The sequence below is a fragment of the Hypanus sabinus genome, chromosome 7 (genome assembly GCF_030144855.1).
Source record: "Hypanus sabinus isolate sHypSab1 chromosome 7, sHypSab1.hap1, whole genome shotgun sequence".
Classification (NCBI taxonomy): Eukaryota; Metazoa; Chordata; class Chondrichthyes; order Myliobatiformes; family Dasyatidae; genus Hypanus; species Hypanus sabinus.
Genome location: NC_082712.1, coordinates 59,008,911 through 59,028,484, shown reverse-complemented (window position 1 = coordinate 59,028,484; position 19,574 = coordinate 59,008,911). Strand labels below are relative to the sequence as shown.

Sequence of the window (19,574 nt, the reverse complement as noted above, 5' to 3'; positions counted from 1 at the left end):
GAACAATGTGATATGCATACAACTCAGAGAGACTGAGACACAGATCCCCTTTACTTACAAAAGAACACCACCTTCTGTGGGCTCCCCTCTAAGGTACACACCATCCTTGCTTGGAATTGACAATTAACTGGACTGGTCAAAGAACACTGAGGCTGTCTACAAGAAGGGTCAGAGCCATCTCTATTTCCTGAGGAGACTGAGGTCCTTTAACATCAGCCGGATGATGCTGAGGATGTTCTATGAGGCTGTGGTGGCCAGTGCTATCATGTTTGCTGTTGTGTGCTGGGGCAGCAGGCTGAGGGTAGCAGACACCAACAGAATCAACAAACTCATTCGTAAGGCCAGTGATGTTGTGGGGGTGGAACTGGACTCTCTGACAGCGGTGTCTGAAAAGAGGATGCTGTCCAAGTTGCATGCCATCTTGGACAATGTCTCCCATCTGCTCCATAATGTACTGGTTAGGCACAGGAGTACATTCAGCCAGAGACTCATTTCACCGAGATGTAACACTGAGCGTCATAGGAAGTCATTTCTACCTGTGGCCATCAAACTTTACAACTCCTCCCTCGGAGTGTCAGACACCCTGAGCCAATAGGCTGGTCCTGGACTTAGTTCCACTTGGCATGATTAACTTATTATTTAATTATTTGTGGTTTTATATTGCTATATTTCTACACTATTCTTGGTTGGTGCAGCTGTAACAAAACCCAATTTCCCCTCAGGATCAATAAAGTATGTCTGTCTGTCTGTCTGTCTGACAAATACCAAATGTCCCTGTTTCTTTATGATCACTGGACCTACATCCCAACATATCAGTGAGAATTTTCACCACACTGACTGTGTGGTGAAAATGGGGTAACTAGTTCAGCGCCACCTTCTCAAAGGAGGTTAGGATGGGTAATCAGTGCTGCCTTCACCCACAACGAGCACAACTGAGTAGAAAATTAAAACATCCCTTGCTGCAAGATATTGCCTGTCAATACCCTACAAGTGGCAGGGCATGCAAAGAATTGCATCATTTCTTGGGGCAGTACTGAAAAGGGTGTTGGTGTGTGGCCAAGTAGTTAAGGCGTTCACTAGTTCGAGCCTTGGCTGAGGCTGCGTGTGTGTCCTTGAGCAAGGCACTTAACCACACATTGCTCTGCGATGACACTGGTGCCAAGTCATCTGGGTCCTAATGCCCTTCCTTTGGTGACGAAATGAATCAAAACATCGGTGGCATGGAGAGGGGAGATTTGTAGCATGGGTAACTGCCAGTCTTCCATACAGCATTGCTCAGGCTTGCACCCTGGAAGCTTTCCAAGGCACAAATCCATGGTCCATGGAGACTAACGCACACTACACACTGAAAAGGACCTCTACTTATATTGTGCTTTTCACAACAGTTCCCAGTTACATACTTCTCAAGTATTCTCAAGCAATGATAGTTGTAATCCAACTATTTGTTTTAAAGGTGGATAAATATTGGCAATGCAACCGGAAAAAGCCTCCCTGCTTTCCTGGCAAATGAGGCTATATCGTCTTTACAGCCACTCACAATCTCTGAAATCCACCCAAAAGCACATCCCACAGGGAAGGTGACTCCTCCTGCATTAGGATACTCCCTCAGTACCACACTGGTAGTTTCAGTGAGGATTGGCCGCTCACATCTCTGCAAAAGAACTCAAAGCACACAACCTTCTAAATCAGATACGAGAGTGCCACTGATCTGGCACAACATCAAAAGGTTTGGATGAGTGGCCATTTTGAAAATAAACAAAAGTTTTGTAAAGCTCACCGCCTGAGGTCGCCTGCCTGCGAAGATCTGGAGATACTGTAAAGCTGCAGCTACAACACATACTGTGGTGGTCAATGCATTGAGCACACAAATGGCAAAGAGGAGGTCCTGGGGGGAGAAAAAAGGGAGAAATAATTAATGGGAGCCCAGGCAGAACACCGCAGATGCTGGAAATCCAAAGAGAAGCTACTGAGAATAACCAGCACCTCATCGGTGGAGGGAGAAACAGGTTAACAATTGGTGCAAGGTCACCACCCTGAAACGATAATTCTGCTTTTCCCCTCCATGGATGCTGCTCGATCTGCTGAGTTGTTTCTAACATTGTTAGGGCGGTGAGTCTGCTTATCCCGCTATTCTAATGCAGCAACCGAGAGTTAACATGATGTGAAAGAATCTTCCACATTCAAGGCACTGAGGAGGACCACTTGGGCCACAGTATCAACATCAGCCTCTTCCCATTTCCTGGATCTTTGGGCCACAGTATCAACATCAGCCTCTTCCCATTTCCTGGATCTTTGGGCCACAGTATCAACATCAGCCTCTTCCCATTTCCTGGATCTTTGGGCCACAGTATCAACATCAGCCTCTTCCCATTTCCTGGATCTTTGTACACGGCTGAGTAAATGACAACAAATGCAAGCACTTTGTAAATGTAAGCATGAGGCTACCACCATTAAATTTTTCAGGCAGTTATCTTCAGGCCCCAAGGAAACTTTGGAAGAAAAGATTTCTCCCCAGATCCCTTCTAAAAGCTCTACCAGCTTAAATGATTTAAGTACTCTACTCTGCCCTTCTTATCTATTTTACCCAGGCCTCCTACTATATAAACGCCCCATTTAGTCCTTCCTGGCATAAATCAGCCTCTTCCTGCGTGGCCTTGACAATGAGATATATCCTGGATTTCAGAAGAAATGTCATTTCCCAGAATGGGACTGATGAGAATGTGTAATCATATAATACATGGTATTCCACAGCATAGGAAGTGACCATTGAGCCTACAGCATTGCACTGGGCAAATAAATAATCTCTTCAGCCTATTCTGAACACAGAAAGGTACAACACAGCAATGGGCTGTATGACTGACTCACAATGGCTGTGCCAAACACAATGCCAAGTTAAACTGCCAGCATGTGATCCATATCGCTTCATCTCTGCATAATTCATGTGCCTATCTTACAGTGTCTTAAACACTGCTGTCGTATCTGCTTCCACCACTTGTCCTGGCAGCATGGCTCAGCACCCAGCACTCTCAGTGTCAAAGACTTGCCTGCACATCTCCTTTAAACATCATTCCTCTCACCTTAACCATCTTTGACATTTCTGAATGGACGTAAAAAAGATTTTTCCTACCCTGTCTATGTCTCTCAAAATGTTACAAACTTTTATAAGGCCTCCCCTCAGCCTCCATTACGCCAGAGACAACAATCCAAGTGTGTCCCACCTCTCATAATAGTTCATCCCCTCTGATCCAGACAGCTTCCTGGTGCATTCGAACTCACAGTCCATAGCCCCATAGGTTAGGACACATCTAGGTGCACTGAGAGTTTCCACCTCCTCCACCCTTTCAGACAGGGAGTTCTAGATCCTCCCGTTCTTTGGGCAATAACTTCTTCCTCAACATCCTCTAATCAATCCAGGAATAACTTGACATTTTTTGTCTTCTTGTTATTGACTTTCCTGCTAAGGACATAGCTCTTCTCGCTTACTCTGACTAAAGTTCAGCACTTTATGCACCTCACCAGGGTCCTCACACAAAGGGTCCTATTGGCCCATCAAGTTCATGTTGACCATTTATTCTAATCTCACATTAATTCCATTACTCATTCTCATAGACTCCCTCAGAGTCTATAACTCACCCACACACCGGGGACAATGTACAGCAGCCAGTTAGTCTGCCAATCTGCACATTTTTGGCATGTGGAAGGGAAGTGGAATGTCCGGAAGAGAGGATGTGAAAACTCTACTCAGGCAATACCCAAGGTCAGGATTGAACCTGGCTGGGTCTCTCACTTTTGAGGCAGCTCCCCCCACTGGACTGTTACGTGGAAGGAGGATAGAATAAGGATATCATACAGGTACAACAAACCCAAAGAGAGACTGAAACCAAACCTCCAAAGAAGAATTAAAGTGAGTCACCTTATGTTTCATCACAATTGTAAGATTTCAATAAATATCTGAAATTAGAAAATACTGTGCACACAGAGAGATGGAGAGGTCCAGGAGCGAATTCTAAAGCCTAGAATTTCATGGGGCACAACTAGCAACAGTGGAATATTTAACACAAACAAAGTGAGGAACCTTGACGAATCTGAGGTCAGTGTAGAACAGGCTGATGTGCTGGAACATGTTGAGGTTAAGAAAGAAACTATGTGCTGAACTGGAGAGAATTCAAGGAGATTCACGAAAATTATTCCAGGACTGAACGGCTTGTCATATGAAGAGCATTTGTTGGCTCTGGGCTGTATTCACTAGAATTCAGAAGAATGAGGGGTGAACTCATTGAAATCTATCGAATGGTGAAAGACCTTGATAGAGTGGATGTGCAGAGATGTTTCCTATGGTGGGGGGTCGAAGACCAGAGGACACAGCCTCAAAATAAAGGGATGTTCTTTTAGAGCGGAGATGAGAAGTAGTTTGTTTAGCCAAAGAACGGTGAATTTGTGGAATTCTTTGCCACAGGCAGCAGTGGAGGCTGAGTCTTTATGTATATTTAAGACGGAGTTTGATAGATTCTTGATTGGTCAGGGCATAAAAGATTACAGGGAGAATGCAGGAGATTGGGGCTGAGAGGAACATTGGATCAGCCAGGATGAAATGGCGGAGCAACTTGATGGGCCAAATGGCCTAACTCTGCTCCTGTACCTTATGGTCTTATAGAACCTTTGATGGTGAGATGGTGGCATGACTGGTCACAGCGCCTTCTATGCAGCCAACAAAAGGTGCTATCATTGTACTTCAACATACTTCTAACATTCGCAAGATCCTGCGTTCATTAAAAGCTTAAAGTACTGCAGGTCTACACCATCCACAAGTTGCTCACTGGTGGAGTTAATAAAGGAGCTGTGCAACGTGTTGCTGCCTGAGTCAATGGAGGCATCGCAAGTGGCCGTCATGGTCACTTATCTTGCGATCACAAGACCCCTTTGGGCATTGTTAATCTGGCACGCCGCAAGTTCAATTTGCTGATTTATAGGATGAGAGCAGAAGAAGATGGCGGAGTCCTCCCAGCCTCAGTCAGACTGAGGACTAGGCCTGAAACCATAGTGTCGCCTGCTTGCAGCTGTCGTGGTGAGGAGACCAAGCTGTGGCACTCCCCTGGGGGCAATGTGGCGCAGTGTCCAGAACAGAGTTGACGCTGCCTTCCCAGGGTCTCACTCAGCAGTTGACGAGCTCTTTTGTGGTCGACTGCAGATTTTGTAGCGGCACTTGATGGACTCAGGCCTCAAGCTACGGGTCACTTGCTGTTTAGCTGCCAGGGCAGAGGCGTCCGAGCCATCACGCTCCACCGGGGGTGACACAGTTCAGTTGTGTTTGACTGAAGCTTTCATTTGGACTGAGTGGTCTGAACTACATACATATATATTTGTCTGGTTGTGTTTTTACTAATATTCTATATGTGCCTGTATATGCGAGGAATGGGCCTCAAAGCCGTGGTATCGCCAGCAGGCACCGGGGCTGGTTGAGAGACAATTTCGGTGGGCTGGGAGGTCTGGACTACATATACATACATATTGTGCGATGTGTTTTTACTAATATTCTACATGTAAGGCATCGGGTCTGGTAGGCTAGGGGCTCTGGACTACATGCATGCATATTCTGTTGTTGTACCTTACTGATATTCTATACGGGTTTGTTGACTTGTATGTGTGAGGACTGGGTGTTAAGCCGCGGTGTTGTGTGCGGGGTTGTGATTCTTTTATTCCATAAATGTGTTCTTGTGTGTAACTGTTGGTGACGTGTTTTAGCACCTTAGGAACACGGTCTCATTTGGCTGTCTTCATAAGTATCCCTGTTTGGTTGATTGACAATTAAACTTGAATTGAAAAGAATTGAAGAACGTTAGGGTAGGCAAGACCCCAGGGCTGGACAGGATATACTCCAGTCACAAACAAGAGAAAATCTGCAGATGCTGAAAATCCAAGCAACACACACAAAATGCTGAAGGAACTCAGCAGACTAGACAGCATCTGTGGAAAAGAGTGAACAGTCTACGTTTCGGGCTGAAACCCTTCATCAGTACTGCTGACGGGCCTTGGCCTGAAATGTCAACTGTTTACTCTTTTCCATAGGTGCTGCCTGGCCTGCTAAGTTCCTCCAGCGTTTTGTGTGTGTTGCTAGGATATACTCCAGGTTACTATGGGAAGCGAGAGAAATTACTGCACCTTTGGTAATGATCTTTGCATCCTCATTGGCCACAAGAGCAATACTAGAAGACTGTATAACGGGAAATGTTACTTCCATTGTTCAAGGAAGATAATAGGATTAATCCTAGGAATTATAGACCAATGAGACCTATATCAGCAGTGGGCAAGCTATTGGAGAGGATTCTTAGAGACAGGATTTATGAGCATTTGGAGAAGCCTGGTCTGATTAGGCATAATCAACATGGCTTTGTGAGGAGATTGTCATTACTCAAGAGACTGATTGACATTTTTCGAGAAAGTGGCAAAAATGGATGAAGGCAGACAACTGTCTATCAGGTTTTCGTGGTAAGATATGGAAGTAGATTGCCAGGCCTTTCTTTTGCACAGATACCGCTCTGCCCAGATTAGGATCTGGCCAGATTCAAACTCAGGAGCACCCACGTTAAAGTCCAGTACTGATGCCATTACAAAACTGGCTAGCCCATATGGATTTGTAGACTCACTCAGAAAGTTGAGACCCTTCAGAAAGGGTCCAGAGAAACTTGGCAGCTTGGATTCAGAATTGGCTTGCCCACAGAAGGCAGAGAGTGGTAGAAGTGGAGTATGTTCTGCCTGGAAGTCCTTGTGGTGTTTCTCAGGGACCCCTGCTCTTTGTGATTTCTATAAATTAGTTAGATTAGGAAATGGAAGCATGAGTTAATAAGTTTGCAGATGCACAGTTCTATGAGATTTGTGAAAATAAATAACAGGCTTCCATTTAAATGAAAATCTGTCCCTCATGGGGCATACAATCCAGCTTCAAGAAGCTATTTAGAGGAGTGTGCACCAGATATCCACTCTACTTAGGGTTACAAAATGCTTGCCTACATTGCTTCTGAATGGCATGGCCCTAATTCTGACACATCCCCTCATCCAGTCAACAGATGGCATGGTTACAGAATCAGAATCACTTCATTGCCAGTATACGAAACATACTAGAATGGATTGTGATTTGGTGCCAAGCATAGAATGCAGGACAATACCATAACAGACTACACAATAACGACAAGAATTTACAAGACGTTAGCATAAACATCCATGAGCAATCAACGATTGGTAGTATGGTCATGTGTAAATGCCAATAATCAAACTTCAATAAATGTGAACATATGAACAGACTCAATAATTATCAACAGAACAAGGAGACCAGGAAACATCATTTGATGGATGTTTTGTAGGGACAGTTATGGTATGACACCTGTGTGAGTTTTGTTGAACAGCTGGATAGCTACAGGAAAGGAGCTTTGGAATGACGTGTAGTCCTGGTGATGGACTTGTAGAGTCTCCCTGATGACAATTTGGTGAACAGGTGTCTGCTAGGGTGGGAGGAGTTAGCAGTAATTTTTCCAGCTCTTTTCATTGCTCTGGCAATGGACAGCTCTTTTAATGTCAGTAGCAGACAGCCAATCATTTTCTCTGCTGTGTTCACCACTCGCTACAACCTGGACTTGGAGAGGAAGGAGGTGGCAGGAAACTAAACAGTGTTATAAGCGGTCACGATGATGGCTGAGTAAAAACTCACCAGGATACACCCTGAGATGCTAAGTTTTCTATGCTGGTGTAGGAGGAACAATCTCTGCTGGGCTCTCCTAGAGATGAGCGTAACATGCTTGTCCCAGTTCAGTGTCTTAGTCACGGTGGTCCCTAGGAATTTGAATGACTTGATCACAGACACAGCCTGACCATTAATTTCTGGGGGGGGAGGGGCTGGTAGGGGGCTCGTCGGCAGAAATCAATCTTCATTTCTACTGTCCTTATAACACCGTTGTGTTAGGAGCACACCATGCTGCCAAGCAGTCTCGCTCTCTTTGATAGAAGGATAACATTATTATTAGAAATGAGACTTTTGGAACATATTCTGGAATTAGGGTATATATCAAGTATTAACCTCAACAGCAACGAACCTTCATGTCCAAACCTGAATATGGATTGTAGAATGAATTTAAATACAGCTCAGAACAGTAAATTGCAGATCAGAAAATACCCAATTGACTGATACATGAATGCAGTCAACACTCCATTGCATGAATACAACTCAGAGACTATAGTAATTAACACTCATTTTGTGTGCATTGGTGGGAAGACAGAGTTGTCAAAAGAAGCATTATGAGAGCATTGTAACTATAGAAACTGTCCTGTTGCCTTTGTTCGTTAATATATAAAAATGTTCTGTAATGTTCTCTTTCCTTCGTGACCCCAAAGGCTGTCAGCTTGTGTGTGTCTCAAATAAATAATTTTATATCTACCAGCTGTGTCTCTCTGCTGACTTAGTTCACAGTTACAACAAAACCAACCAGTCATTTCATCTGTGAACATTAGGATTTGAATGAATTTGTCTGTGGAGGTACAGGTGAAAACAGGCAGTGTTAAAGAACACAGCCCTGGGTGGGTCTGCGCTTATGGTCATTGGATCAGACAAGTAAGAAACCAGCCTTGTCTCTTTATTCTCTTTGTCCAGCTACTCAAGTCCTTTACTCATCTGAGAGGTTTCTGGGGTCACAGTTCCTCCATAGATTTACAATCTTGTCTAGGCCACAAGGGAGGTGTCAATCACATCCCATGTCATCCTGGTTGAAATGCCTACAATCAGGTGTTTTAGCTTTTCAGTTTCTGGATTCAGTTGCTCTGGAAGATTGGGACTTGTTAATTGGTCAAACTGGAGCTCAGTGAAGGATTTTCCAACCACGTGCCATAGTTTTACAAGCAGATGATGCGTGAACCATACCTTAAGCACAAGGCGAACAGTGTCACATGTCACGGAGAGAACTGGATATAATATCAATATTTCCTTCTTACTGTTGCATTTCGTTGCCTGGCTGTCTTCACAGCAGAAGCAACTACTACCCTCAATAATCTTGACCTGCAAGTAGAAAAAGAAAAATACATCAGTTCGAAGTTCTAGCTTCACTGAATACCAAGCCTCAACAAATAATGAATGCATCGGACAATAAGAATTTCTGTTTGCAGCTAAATATTTGACACATATCCAACTTCAGTCTGTTGTTCACTTACAGCATCAACATTTCCTGATGCTGATCCTTCAGAGGCGATATAAAGGATTCAAAGGGTTCTATTTTGGGAAGACCAAGGGAGTTTCCCCTGACAGGTGGCATTCTTGTCACTGCAACACATGATTCTGAACTCAAGTCTCAAATCCAAAACGTAAGGCCAAAAGTCTTGACCCACAATGCAATGCAGTACTGTGGGAGAGCCACACTGTTGGAAGTGGTACTCATTGGATGAGATGCTATATCAACCTGTCTATTCTCATATATGTCTACAAGTCATTTTCAAGCATGCATATAAATGAATTCTCCAATATGTTTGGCTAATAATTTTCACAGAATTTGTGATGAATGGATGGGTCTTAGGAAAAGGACCAAGTTACTGTTTTTTCAGTAAATCATTCTCAAATACAGTTGACATTCACAGAGTTTGTACTTTTAAGTCACCTGCATCACATGCTTTAGTGCAAGTCATGCAAGTCACATGCTTTAGTGTGCCCCACTCTCAAAGAGTAAAAATGGCTAATTTTGTTTTCAGGTTTAATTCTAATGGGCAAATTCAAACTGTTAACCAACATCTTATAAGTGTGGCTGAGGAGTTTCATTCTACCATCTGTAGCTCAATCAGTCACCATTTTACCTCCAAGTCAAAAGACAATGGCTTCATCTCTCTACGCAAATCTGAGTATGAAACTCTAGGTTGACACTTTCAGCGCAGTTCTGAGAGACTGGAGCTGCTGTTTTTTGGATGCCTTGTGAAAGCAGACACAGAGAGCCGTCAGGTTGATATAAAAGATCCCTACTTGGAAGAACAGGATAATTATTTATTATCCTTTCATACTCTCAGCCTTGAAATCAACATTAATAAAAGAGGTGATTGGCCCATTATCATGTCAGCATTTTGGATCTTCCTGTGTGCAGATAGGTGCTGTAGTTCCCTTATTACAACAGAGATCATTTCATTGGCTGTAAAGCACTTCAGCCTGAGGTTGTCAAAACCACCACCGGAATTACAAGCTCTGTCACGGGACTTAGTCACAGAATGCTATTCAGCACATCAAATTGATATCACCAAAATAAGAACTATTTGAAGCTAGTCCTAATTCCCAGCACTTGGCCCATAACCCTGGAGTTCATTCAATATACTGAGGGTTTCAATCTACACAAAACTTAATGCAGCAAGTTCCAGACTGCCAGCAACTCTGGGTGTGAGGACAGCATTCTCCTCAACTCCTTCCAATGTTTCTACTGTTCCAAATACACACCCTCTCTGCTGATTGAAACACGTCTCTCCTATCCAGTCTTTCTTGAACTATTATTCCATGCACAGGAGTGCTCAGTGAGAAATGAGCTTTAACATTCAAGACTAAGTTCATCTGTCATCTTGAGCAAAGCTCTAACCTAGAAGCAATAGTGGGTCTTGTGTGCCTTTAACAAAGTGTTATGTCTGTGGACAATAACACACACAAAATGTTGCCTGGCCTGCTGTGTTCCAGCAGCATTTTGTGTGTGTTGTTGTTTGAATTTCCAGCATCTGCAGATTTCCTCGTGTTATGTCTGTGGGCTGTTTTACCACAATGTTATCATTATTTAAATAATGCAAAATTATAAACATCCAGAACAGTGATGGAGAGAAAACAAGCCCTATTTCTTTAGCAACTCTTGTGTAGGAAAATGTTCTAAGGCACCTTCATCAGGGCGTCACTAAACAGAAGATAGCACAAAGGCACAGAGCAGGTATTAGACCATAAGACCTAGAAGTCCATCGAGTATGTTCCGTCATCTCCCTCTCAACCCCAATCTTCTGCCTTCTCCCTGTATCCTTTCATGCCCGGACTAATCAAGAATCTATCAACCCCTGTCTTTAATATACCTGATGACTTGACCTCCACAGTTGTCTGTGGCAACAAATTCCACAGATTCACCACTCTCTGGCGAAAGAATTTTCACCTCATCTCCATTCTAAATGTATGTCCCTCTATTCTGAGGCCGTATCCTCTGATCATAGAGTCCCCCACCATAGGAAATATCTTCACATCCACTCTATCGAGGCCTTTCAACATTCGATAGATTTCAATGAGAAACCCCCCCCCCCCACCAACTCATTCTTCTGAATTCCAGCTTGTGCAATGGGAGGGGCGATGGGATTTGGGCTTTCCTGTTTTGTGGATTTCTGTGAAGAGTAAGAATTTCAGGTTGTATACTGTCTACATTCTCTGATATTAATTGAACTATCTGAGCACAGGCCCAGAGCCATCACATGCTCCTCATATGACAATCCTTTCAATCCCAAATCATTTTCATGAAACTCCCTTGAACCCTCTCCAATGTCAGCACATCCTTTTTTAGATGAGGGGCCCAAAACTGCATTTGATACTCCATGTGAGGCCTCATCAGTGATAAAGCCTCAACATTATACCCTTGCCTTTATATACTAGCCCTCTTGGAAATGAATGCTAACATTGCATTTGACGCCTTCACCCTGCAAATTAACCTTTAGGGAATCCTGCGTGAGGAGTCCCAAATCCTTTTGCATCTCAGATTTTTGAATTTTCTCTCAATTTAAAAAATTGTCTGCACTTTCATTTCCTCTACATAAGTGCATGACCATACGCTTCCCAACACTGTATTCCATCTACCAGTTCTTTGCCCATTCTCCTAACCTGTACCTCCTTCTGTACCCTCTATACTTTCTCAAAACTACCTGCCCCTCCACCTATCTTTGCATCATCTGCAAACTTGGCCACAAAGCCCTCAATTCCATCATCCATTGACATATATCATAAAAAGAAGTGGTTGCATCACAGGCCCTTGTGCAACACCAGTAGTCACCGTCAGTCAACCAGAAAAATCTACCTTTATTCCTACTCTTTGCCTTCTGCTAATCAGCCAAAGCTCTATCCATGCTAGTTAGGACAGTAATCAAAACTTTGGTCAAGCAGAGAGAGCTTTGATAAGCATTTTGAAGGTGGAGAATGTCAGAAAAAAAAGAAGACAGTTTACAGCTGGTTTAAACTTGGGCTTGATTAGGAGGAACACAGAGATTTCAGGGATTTCAGAGATTTCTAGAGAAAGTGTTTCGGGTAGAAAGGGGGTTTTAAATCAGGAGTAAGAAAATGTAGTAAGAAAAAGAGTAAGAAAAAGAGGTCCTACTTTATCAGGAGCTGGTGTAGGTCAGGGAGCAAAGGGAGAGTGGGATTGGAGTAAGATCGTAGGTAGTGCAGGGGTGTGGGTCTTTCAGATTGCTCCAGTTTCCCAGAGGAGAGAGAGGGTGGGGGAGGAGAGAGAGAGAGAGGGGGAGGAGAGAGAGAGAGAGGGGGGGAGGAGAGAGAGAGAGAGAGAGAGAGGGGGAGGAGAGAGAGAGAGGGGGGGGGGAGGAGAGAGAGAGGGGGGGGGAGGAGAGAGAGAGAGAGAGAGAGAGAGAAAGTCCAAAGTACATTAGAACAGTTACACATGAAAGTAACAAAGACAACTCAAAAAACATAGATGAAACTTCTTTTAGTGCTATTAAAGTGAATTTATTTTTGATCACAAAGGCGCTTTCAACACTGGAGCAAATCCTGCCACTGAATAAGTCTCTTACATTTTAACTCTCTGGTGAGCGTTGATCATGAAGAAATGCTCCGTCTTTCACTGCCCTGCACCACAAGACCTTGCGCCCACTCATTGTGCGTGTGGTCGGGCCCGCTGGCTCTGGTCTTCGCCAAGGACACTCTAGTTGAAACAGCCGGCCTTGTGCCACTGTCCATCACGGACGCGGCGGATGGACTGAATCTGTGGCTGCCGGCCACCCCACTGGTTCCAGTGCCTGTATTCATTCCTCTCCAGCAGGTACTGGTAGCCGCGGTAGCCCGGGTACTGGTAGCCCACCCAGGTGCCGCAGGTCACAGTGGCACTGCCCACGCGATCCGTGAAGCCGTAGGTGAAGAGGCTGGGAAGGTCGTTGTCCACGATCTCCATCTTGCGCCCCTTGTATTCGGCCATCTCGTACAGGCAGATCTTGTGCTGCTCGGACTCCATGGACACAGGCCTGAAGGACATGATGTAATAGTTCCGGTGGCTGTTGGACCAGGAGTCCCAGCGAGGGTACTCCCCCTTCTCCAGGACGAACATCTCCCCGCAGAAGTTGGACAGCTCGTAGGCCACCCAGGGCCCGGACTCGACACGGATAGATCCCACCCGGTCAAACCCGGCGTCGCACAGGTTCGTGCACCCGCCAGTAAACTCCTGGCACCGGCCCTGGAAGTTCTCCCGCTCGTAGACGAACAGCCTGTAGGAGCCCATCCACCCCTCAACTTTCTTGGGCTGTTGGCTCTTCCTCTCGGATACTGGGGAGCTCTGACTCGCCATCTCTGACATGTCTGCTCTGCGAAGATGGAGTGGTGATCAGCAGTCACTTGGCCACCCCTTTTATACAGGGCCCTCAGCCCAGTGGGGATTACTCGGGCACAGAGGGAGTGCAGACTCGACAGATCTGACACAATTAAAACGCCAGCTGTCAGGAGGGTGTGCACGTGACAGGGAATGTTAAAAAGAGTGAGAAAATGAGCATGTCAGCAGTACGTGGTTTTGTACTAATTCAATGCAACAGGCATTATTCTGGGAACACGAGTTAAAATCACATGGGTCCCAACCTTCCACAGTGATCACAGAACCTGTACCTACTTCCAGATAAGACAGCACTTGCTTACAGTGATTTGCACTGCAAGTCAAGTTTATTGTCATTTGCTGCATTGGAAAACTTAGTTGCAGCAATAGTCTCACAGGTACATAGCATTAGAGACACAATAATCACAAAAGCATACAGTGCCTTGCAAACATATTCAGGCCTCAACTCTTTGTTCACATAAATGAGCTAAGTAGAGAGAGATCCTGGATAAAACCAGGGAATTTGATCAATTCAACTGAGAATTTTGTTTGTGAATCGCATGTTCTTTTTTATATAGTAAGAGCTAAAAAAAAATGGGGACATTGTAAAGCGTGGAAGACTAAAAATTCAAAAACTGAAGTGTCAGCAGTTCAAAAGTATTCATCCCCTTTGCTCAGTACTTAGTTGAACCACCTCTCACAGCTTTTAGAACCAGTAGTTTTTTTGAGATAAATCTCTATTAGCTTTGCCTATTCCTCTTTGCAAAATCGCTCAAGCTAAGCCAAGTTAGTTGCAAAGTGGCGGTGGACAGCAAACTTGAGGTCTTGTCAAGGATGTTTGATCACGTTAAGGTGAGGACTCATACAGGTCCACTCAAGGATAGAAATCTTCTCCATTTGAAGCCATTCCTTGGCTGCTCTGGCAATGTGTTTTGGTTTGTTGTCCTGTTGAAAGACAAACTTCCTCCCCAGCTTAAGCTTTCTGGCAGAGGCTAGCAGGTTTTTATCCAAGATCTCTCTCTCTACTTAGCTGCATTAATCTTGCCATCAATCCTATCCAGATTTTCAGTCCCTGCTGCTGAAAAGCATCATATTAACATGATGCTAACTCCACCATACTTTACAGTAGGGCTAGTCTTACCTGCCTGATGTGCAGTATCAGATTTACGCCACATGTACTGCTTAGTGTTGAGGACAAAAAATTCCACTTTAGTCTCATCTGACCACAAGACCTTCTTCCACATCTTTACAGTATCTTTTAAGTGATGTTATGCAAAGTCTTGAAGGATTTTTTTTAAAGCCAGGGCTTGTCACTCTTCTATAAATACACTTTTTGTGAAGAGTCTTAGAGATCGTGGAGCCATGAACTTCTCTCCAGTTGCAGCCACTGACTTCTGCAGTTCACTCAGAGTGACTGTTGGCATCACAGTAGCCTCTCTTACAAGTGTTATTCTTCTCTGGTGACTAAGTTTAGAAGGGGAGCCTGATCTAGGCATTGTGACTACAGTTTCATATTTTTCCACTTTTTCAAGATGAACTGCACTGAACTCTGAGGTAAGTTCAGTGCCTTTGAGATAGTCTTTACCCCTTCCCCAGATCTGTGCATCTCCACTATCATTTCCCTGACTTGTCCTGAATGCTCTTTTGTCTTCACTTTGAAAATCTACCATACTGTTGGACCTTACAGAGAGAGAGGTTTTCATTCTTATGAATTCATAAAAAACAGCTAAACCAATTTTCCACATTAACAGATTAGATGAGTCGGTTAGGTCATAAACAATATTGCATTTGAGAAAAATCAGCACAGAAATTACAACCTCTCAACTTTAGTTTTTACTAAATTGTTGACAAGTTTTGGAATTTTTCTTTTGATTTGACATGTTGCACATTTTGTAGTTAAGCTCAAAAAAATCCTACTTTAATGTATTTTAATATAGAAATCATGACAGTAAAATGTGAAAATAGTTGTGGGGACTGAATGCCTTTTCAAGACATTGTAACTCAAACAAATAATATATACAAATAATAACACAACTAGAACAAAATATAGTCCATTTCTGTGCAAAGTGGCCATAGTTTAGCTCCTCTGATTTACGCAGGTTGGCTGAAGGGAAGCAGCTGTTCCTGAACTTGATGGGATGGATTTTAAGCTTCTGTACCCCCTGCCTGACAGTAACTGCTAGAAGATTGTATGGGCTCATGCTATGGGTCTTTAATGATGGATGCTAAGTTCTTGAGGCAAGGCCTCATTAGATATTCCTGATGGTGCCTGTGTTGGATTGGGTCAAGGTTCACTACCCTTTGCATCTAGTTATGTTTCTGTACATTTGGATTGCTGAACCAGGCCATGAATCAATCAGTCAGAATACTTTCAATGGTGCATCTGTAGAAATTTGTTAGAGAGTTCAATGACACACCAAACCTCTTTAACTTGGTAAAGGTGCTGACGTGCCCTCCTGAAGATTGTATCTATGTGCTATGCCTGGAATATGTCATCCAGTATGTTAACACACAGAAACTTAAAGCAATTAAGGAGTTCAGAAATTATTGATTCTGCACAGGACCTCAGCATGAAGCTTTTTAAAACAGGCTTATTGCTGAATTGTAGTTGCTAAACAAAGTATCCTTTCCAGTCAGGTTAACACTATGGTCAAGAAAGCACAACAACATCAGAAGGTAAAGGAAATTTGGCATGTCCCCAATGACTCTCACCAACCTTTACAGATGCTTCACAGAAAGCATCATATTCGGATGCATCCAGGCTTGGTATGGTGATTGCTCTGTCTAAAACTGTAAGAAATTGCAGAGAGTTTAAGTGCAATCCAGTCCATCAGGCAGACCAACCTCCCGGCTGCTGACTCCATCTATGCTTCCCATGGTCTCAGGAATGTGGCCAACATGATCAAGGCTTCCTCTCGCCCCAGTCATTCTCTCTTCTCCCTCCTTCAAATGGGCAGAAGAGCATGTACCAGCAGGCTCAAGAACAGTTTCTGTCCCTTTGTTATCAGACTCCTGAAGGGACCTCTCATTCACTAAAGATGAAATCTTCATCTCCCAACCTACCTCATTGTGACCTTTGCACTCCATTCATCTACCTGCACTGCACCACTCCATTCTGCATTCTGCTATTCAATGTATTTAACTATGACGTGATCTGCAGAGATGTCTTGCAAACTAAAGCTTTTCACAGCACCTCAGCACACGTGACAGTAATAAACAAATCCAATCCAATCTTCTGTACACAGAAAGCTCCCACCAACACAATGTGCCAAGGAACAGTTTGCCTGTCCGATTAAGGTCATTCATGTGATCTAGCGTTCCGTCCCTGGAAAGGCAGGAAGAGTTAAGTTAATAGTCAATGCATGAAGGATTTAAATAGATGCTTGAAGTAAAAATAACGCAGTACTACAGAGCAAGAGCTTTTAAGGAGCCAACATCAGCAAGATGGGTTGAAAAGCTTCACTGTGCTACATCTTTCTATGAATTAATTTCTGGCATTTGCTTACTCTCAGTTTCTTCAAACATTCAGTGATTAAATTACAAATCACTATTAAATGAACCATCATTACAATGGTTACAATTACATTAATTAGTTGAATAACTTTGAATGCCAAGTTCAAGTGGGCCAGAATTATTGGCAATGACAATGATCAATAAAACCACTATTATAAATTACATCTCACTTTTGCTTATTTGAACATTTCCAATTTGATGAGAACTCCATTCCCTGTCCAGTTCCAACTGTCCCCCTGAACTAAGTTTAGAAATTCTCTTTGTGATTGGCAGTGATTAGGCATTAGCCAAGTCCAGTGTGGGTAGCACAACTTCCTCTGAGTTCCTGAGACCAAGCACAAAAATCACAGCTGATGCTCTTGTGCAGTAACGAGTGTGAGCTGCAGCAAAACAGGAGCCAACTTTCGGATTAGGAAACCAACTAAGGCTAAAGGTGAGCACAAAGCGTCCTATCTGCCACTTTAATTCTCTATCCCTCTCCAACCTGTACTGTCACAGCACAATCATAAGAAAACAGCACCCCATCTTCTGCCTGGGCATGTTGTAGCCTTCTGGAACTCATATTGGGTTCTCCAATTTTAGCCAAATCACTTTCTCCATATACATCATAACTGGCCACTTCTGCTACAAGTCATAATGGACCAGTTTTACTCTCTCCTTTACTGTAATCTGACCAGTTGGGCATATACCATGACCAGTTCCACTGTAATCTACACAACACACAAAAACAGGTGCAGCTACCATCGTCACAATTCATCCATCTGACCCAGCACATCTTATTACAGATATTTCCTTTGTCAAACGCTGCCCGACCTGCCGAGTGTTTCCAGCATTTTCTTCCAGGAGTTTCTGCACCTGTAGTTTTCCTGATTTTCATTTAAAGTCTCTGGGCATTTAGTTCACCAAAGGGCAGGGCTCTCAGTGTTCACTGCCTGAGATCTTTCCCTCTATCAATAACATTAAAAGGGATCATCACATTGTTGCTTGCAAGACACATTTCCAACAAGGCCTTTGACAAGGGGTCGATTCATAAGAAGAGACTGGATAGACTGGGACTTTATCAGCTCTGGAGTAAAGGAGGATGAACAGTGAGCTTATAGAGGTTTACAAAATCATGAGAGACACAGATAAGATGGTCACAGTCTTTTCCCTGCAGAAGGGGAATGGAACCAGAGGGCATAGGCTTAAGATGAGAAGAGAAAGACTTAAATGGGACTTGAGGAGAAAGCTTTTCCACATGGAGGGTACATAGAACGAGCTGCTAAAGGAAGTGGTACAGGCAGGTACAACTATATCATTTGAGGTTCACAGACATGTTTGAAGAGACACGGGCCAAATGCTGGTGAATATGCCTAGATCAGGAAGGCACTTTGATTGGATGTGGGCAAATTGAGCCAAAGAACCTGTTTCTGTGCTCCATAACTCTATGACTTGACAAAATGGTGCTGTATGTGGCTTACTTCTCTCAGTTGTTTTCCATGGGGATGTAAGTTACTGCCTGGAATGCAAAAAAAAAGCCAAACTGTATGCAGGTCAGTTTCCAAAAACAAAAGGGGCAAAATTTTCCGCACAGCTCACTCACGCCCCCACATTTCCATCCGCTAAATTTTATGGACAGGAGATCATGGGGTGAGAATACTGTTTCATGATGCATAAAGGGCAGCACGGTAGCGTAGTGGTTAGCACAACGCCTCACAGTACCAGCAACCTGGTTCAATTCCCATTGCCACCTGTAGGAAGTTTGTATGTTCTCCCCGTGACTGCGTGGGTTTCCTCCAGGTGCTCCGGTTTCCTCCCACAGTCCAAAGACACACCAGTTGGTGGATTAATTGGTCCTTGTAAATAGGATTAAATTGGGGTATTGCTAGGTGGCACAGATTGAATGGCTGGAAGGGCTTATTCTGCCTGTTTCTCAACAAAAAAACACAAATAAACGAACAAATAAATAAACAAAATGGTCCAAGGGAAAAGGAAGGAGAGGGAAGAGGATTACACAGAACCTGATCCATCAGTAAAGTGGAAGCCTGCATCAGCACCAGTTACACTGGATGAACAGTAGGAATTGGCATTTATGGACGGGTCTTTCACGCAGGCAATTGGACCAATGTGCTTCAGATATTCTTCTTCAGCATTGAGCATGGCCATTCAGCTCCAATGCCTTGGAAAGCCTCCTATTCAACCCCACTCCCCACTCTTTCTCCACAGTCCTGCAGATTCTTCACATGCTTATCCTATTCTCTTTTAGAAACATTGTGGAGAGAATCTAATGTTGGGGTGCTGGAGGCTAATGGAGCTGGCAGAGATCATACCTCTGATCTCTGCCAGCTCTATTAGTCTCCAGCACCCCAACATTATATTGGTAGTAGTTACAAGCAAGTTATAAGTTGTCAGTTGGGTTAATATACTGATGCACCATCAATAACTCTGAGATGTGGGTTAAGGTAGGCTTTTATTGGCTGGAAGAAAGCACAAGCAGCAAGTGACCATCACACAAGATCCTGGAGACTG

At 43.7% G+C, this 19,574-nt stretch overlaps 2 protein-coding genes across 5 annotated transcripts in view; both read right to left on the bottom strand.

Annotated features, from left to right (window-relative positions):
* Window positions 1-19,574, bottom strand: part of fam189a2 (family with sequence similarity 189 member A2) — a 112,446-nt gene that overhangs the window by 40,464 nt on the left and 52,408 nt on the right. For all 4 annotated transcript variants that reach the window (XM_059974746.1, XM_059974747.1, XM_059974748.1 and 1 more), the window contains 2 exons: window positions 8,906-9,040; window positions 1,778-1,885 (listed from right to left, as the gene is read on the bottom strand). In XM_059974746.1, coding sequence (XP_059830729.1) covers window positions 1,778-1,885; window positions 8,906-9,040 — 243 coding nt within the window. The remainder of the gene's footprint in view (window positions 1-1,777; window positions 1,886-8,905; window positions 9,041-19,574) is intronic.
* LOC132396803 (beta-crystallin B1-like) lies at window positions 12,815-13,660 on the bottom strand. The gene has a single exon (XM_059974753.1). It carries the CDS (start codon window positions 13,542-13,544, stop codon window positions 12,900-12,902), a length of 645 nt encoding a protein of 214 aa, XP_059830736.1. The 5' UTR covers window positions 13,545-13,660; the 3' UTR covers window positions 12,815-12,899.

What these genes read in the sequence shown, in the direction of transcription:
- LOC132396803 (XM_059974753.1), bottom strand. Translation starts at nt 13,544, where the DNA reads ATGTCAGAGATGGCGAGTCAGAGCTCCCCAGTATCCGAGAGGAAGAGC.